Raw genomic sequence first — 4,319 nt, forward strand, 5'->3', positions numbered from 1 at the left:
TTAAATAAAGCTCGAGCTCGGCTCGATTATAAACGAGTCAAGCTCAAACATTCAAGAGTTCGGCTCGATTACACCCTTAGCGCGAGCGTATTCGTCTTTTGCCATCATGGATTAAATGTTCTTGCTTTGGTCTTTGTGACTCATAGTCTTTGCTCTGGTCTTTGTGATTTGATCACCATATGGTCTACCTTTGATGGTCTTCATTCTTCATGATCTTTGTGACCATTTGCCTTTGTAGTTTAACTTGGACGAGTGGGAAATGTTAGCGTTACTGCTGTGTGAAGTACCGTAAACATGGTTTATGCTACGTTATTGCTGCATGTGGTAACATAGACTATTTACTCCACTGTTGTTACCACATTAAAGCGATAAAAAGAAGACAAGATCGGAGAAGAAGAAGAAGAAGAAAAAGAAGGGGTGTGTGTGAATTTATACTATATGTTTTTATTATTTATAATAAATAATATTTAATGATTTTATAATAAAATTTGTGTGCAAATAATATATAAAAAATTAAGTTTTTTTTTTAAAAAAAGAGAGATATTTGTGAAAAAAGTCAAATTGAAAAATTTAATGAGCTCATCGATCCGTAATTGACACCCACGGATTAGTTGGATTATAGCTTAGCCCGTCAAATAACAGGCCGGCCAGCTGCTCTGATCCGCCCCGCTATATTACGACCCGTCGCGGATTGGCCGGTCTGACAGCATAATTCTGCCTTGTGGCATGGTCGGTGTGGGTTGGACTGGGAAAGAAAGCCGGTGGACGAGGTCGCGAAAATGGTCTCGTTGGTTGCTACTGCGCTGTCTCCTCAAATAGCCGGCTCTTCGGTTTCGGCGAATGTCACTTTGAACTCGTTTCCTCGCTCTTCCTTGCGCGCACAGGCTGCCTTCCTCAATTTTCTCAATTTTCAATCTAGGGCGAGCTCTAGATCCCTATTCCGACGCCTCTGCTCCGAGAACAACCACGGAGATGAACAGTTCGACGTAAGGCCTGCGCTTGGTTTCTTTCCCTTTTTTTTTTTTTTTTTGCGTCCAACAATGGAGAGGTTCAGATGGAATCGTGTGCAACAGGCGTTCTCAGTGCTTCCATCAAGCATACCATGGGACAATGAGGACGTATGGTCAATATTCGCAGCTTATTTCTTCATCTTGCATGTACCTTTGAGTTTTGGAGGACTCTCAATCGTTGCCAGTATCCTTCACGAGCCTGACCTAGATCCCCTCACCATGGTGAGTGAGCTTTTACGTGTAACAATTCTTTTTTGACGATTGTTGAACACGTTCGCTTCTTTCGATTTAAAAAGACGACCTTTTCTTGATTGAGCAGCTACTACACAATTGCAGGTCGTCTCCCTAAGCACGCTGCAAGTTATAGAATATGCTGGAGCTTTGACTCTGTTGTATTACAACGCTAAGAGAAAATCCAACCTTTGCAGTTTCTTCCTAGGAAAAAGCTCCCTGGAAGAAAGAAGTTGGGTTACAGCATCTGCAGTGGGCATTGGATCTTTGATAGGGATGATGTTTCTCTCATCTATTGTTTCTGATATGCTGCTTGGGCCTAAGGTCAGTTAGTCAAAAATGTAATTTCTAGAAGAAAATCTATTTATCTCTCAAGACCTTGATTTTTCTTTTTTGCATGTGTGTGGGAAATGCTTTTTCCTCTAATGGAATCAATAGTTGTATGCAGTGACATAGATTCCTCTCAACAGTATAGACAATTGATTTTCCTGTTTGAGTGACTTTTTAACTCAAAATATATGTCTCACACTTGATTATCTAGAATATGCTACTTCTTAATTATTTGAAATCTTCCATTTTTGAAGAATCAATTAACTCCTTTCTTCATCTTCTTATAGGTATCAAAGAACTAATGTTCTAGGATCAAAAATATTGTTATTGCATTCATGAATGCTATAGAGATTGATGGCTTTAAATCTCAAAAGGTACCATGGTTAAAAATCTTGTTCACGAGCTGGGGTTTCGGTCTGTAGCCAGAATAAACCACTTTTGTATCATTTTGGTAGTGGATGCCATTTGTTTCAATGAGGAAGCGGAGGAGAGAGAAGAAAAGGAGGAAGAAGTGGAAGAGGAGTAGAGGAGGAGAGGAAGTTTACCTTGAGGTGCCACCAATGGTGGAGCCACATTAGTCATTGTTCCAAGGAGTGTTCAACCATCAAGGGATCTCGCCCAACACCTCACCTATGTGGTTAGAGTTTCACCCTCATGGAGTGAAGAGGTTTTGGTTGCATGGCATTGTGCGGATAAGTCACAAGGCTAAAGAGCAGGGGCGTAGCCGAGATTTAAAATTACCTGGGGCTGATCGTCGGCATTGGTGTTCCGGCGATGATGGTTGCGGCCGAGTCATGATGATAGGGCGGAGTCATGTCGCTTGTGGCAGGGAGAGCAGCGATGACAAAACTATCAATAGGGATAGCAATGAATGTGATGCCATGGTGGTCAGAGAGGAAGGTAGCGATGGCAGGTCGTGGCTGTGGCTGTGGCTGCGACAATGTCCCACAGATATAGCGCGCTAATAAGGAGAAGGTTTGCCGCGGTTATGCTAGTCATGTCGCGGCTAGACACATGCGAGGAGGGACAAGGAAGGCGGCGGCACCGGCTACTCGTGGGGCAGATAGAGAGGTGAAGCGGCAAATACGGAAAAATTTAGATTTAATTAAAATTTTTTGGCAATTCAATTGGGAGAAATAAGGACTGAAATGAAAATACTATAAACCATATGGACTAAAATAAAATGAGGATGGGGTTGAAATAAAATTTTACTTGTAAGTTTTTAAACATGGGTGGGGCTGGAGCCCACCCTAGCCCAAGGGTGGCTCCGCCCCCGCTAAGGAGTTCACGAAGAGGCTTTGGTTGCGTGGAGTCGCAAGGAGGAGGATGGCTGTGAGACCTAGGAGTTGAGATCAACCATGTGGAGAACAAATTGTGAGGTCAAGAAGAGAACATTAGTTGTTGTGAGGCAAAAAAGAGATTGCAAGGTGATCAATTGCATAGAGTATGGATGTCATGGTGTCAATATTGATTTATGGTGCCAATATTGACATTGCTCCATGTCTCAGTGCAAGAGCAGAATGAATAATCTCAACTGTGTTGACTGGCATGCTTTGAGATTTTAATCCATAAATGCTACTATTGTCTATTGAAACCATATTAGCTTACCTAGGTCATTACTTAAATGTAGCAACGACATGTTGTAAAAGAAAAAGTGGTTCTACTTGGTTTTTATATGATATAACTTGTTAACATCAAATGTATTCTCTGTATGTTTTGAAGGTGACTGCAATATGAAGTTTGAGATACATATAAATTCTCAGATGCTTCTAGCTTAACAGAAAATTGAATTTCTTCAATACACAAGTTTAGCCAATTGCTATTTAAGAAAACAAATGGAATGCACTAAAAGTAATTGTGCTAATAATTGTTTTGAGCATTTAGATTGATGTTTGCCATTACAAATGTGAGATAATTAGTACTGTTTTTGATCTCTGATGATTCTTCAGCTATGGTGATATTAACAACAACTGATTGATAATATTTTTTGCTTGGGATTTATGGTTGTGCTTTTTTCAGTGTGAACTATAATTGATATGGTTTTTAGCACTTCTAATACTGTTGTTTCTTGCAGGATGTTAATAATCTTATTCTGAAAGATATGCTCTCCAAGAGTCCATTGTCTACGATGCCACCATGTTTCTTTCTATATTGCCTTATAACTCCATTGTTAGAGGAAACTGTTTATCGTGGATTCCTTCTATCATCTCTCGCATCGACGAAGAAATGGTGGCAAGCTATCATTTTCAGTTCATTTATTTTCAGCATAGGCCATTTTTCTGGCGAGAATTTTTTGCAACTCTTTCTTGTTGGTTGTGTTCTTGGTTCTGCATATTGTTGGACTGGGCAATTGGCTTCTTGCTTCACCATCCATTCTATGTATAATGCAACTATATTGTTAATAACCTTCCTATCTTAGTTCTTATCAGGGATGCACTTGAAAGAGACTTTAATTGCATCAGTATTCTTTTTGTTTGTAATATCTTGAAAGATGAGGAAAGTATTGCTCTAATTACAGTTAAAGTCTATTAAAAATAGTTAGGATTCTTAGTTAGTATGTTGTTATGATGAAAGAGTGACACCTTCAATGAAACATCAGTCATAGGCCACAGAACATAAAGTTGTTAATTGAATGAATAAGTAGCCAACTGCACTTGTTAGTCCAGTGAACCATCTTAGTCGCGCATTATGTTAAGTTGTTGACTATCAACTTGTCAGATCAGTCTCATTAAATGGGAGAAAGTATAA

The 4,319-nt window shown here is 39.7% G+C and overlaps 1 protein-coding gene across 1 annotated transcript; it reads left to right on the forward strand.

The window, feature by feature from the left end:
* Positions 1-708: 708 nt before the first annotated feature.
* Positions 709-4,094, forward strand: LOC121998271. Its single transcript, XM_042553111.1, has 4 exons — positions 709-986; positions 1,074-1,232; positions 1,347-1,565; positions 3,646-4,094. Exons 1-4 carry the CDS (start codon positions 780-782, stop codon positions 3,988-3,990), a joined length of 930 nt encoding a protein of 309 aa, XP_042409045.1. The 5' UTR covers positions 709-779; the 3' UTR covers positions 3,991-4,094.
* The last annotated feature ends 225 nt before the right edge of the window (positions 4,095-4,319 follow it).

The sequence above is a fragment of the Zingiber officinale genome, chromosome 6A (genome assembly GCF_018446385.1).
Source record: "Zingiber officinale cultivar Zhangliang chromosome 6A, Zo_v1.1, whole genome shotgun sequence".
In the NCBI taxonomy this organism is placed as follows: Eukaryota; Viridiplantae; Streptophyta; class Magnoliopsida; order Zingiberales; family Zingiberaceae; genus Zingiber; species Zingiber officinale.

Excerpts from the sequence above, each read along its gene's own strand:
- LOC121998271 (XM_042553111.1), top strand. The coding sequence starts at position 780 with ATGGTCTCGTTGGTTGCTACTGCGCTGTCTCCTCAAATAGCCGGCTCT. Across the intron at positions 987-1,073 it reads ACGGAGATGAACAGTTCGAC|GCGTTCTCAGTGCTTCCATC; the intron begins GTAAGGCCTGCG and ends CGTGTGCAACAG. Across the intron at positions 1,233-1,346 it reads ACCTAGATCCCCTCACCATG|GTCGTCTCCCTAAGCACGCT; the intron begins GTGAGTGAGCTT and ends ACACAATTGCAG.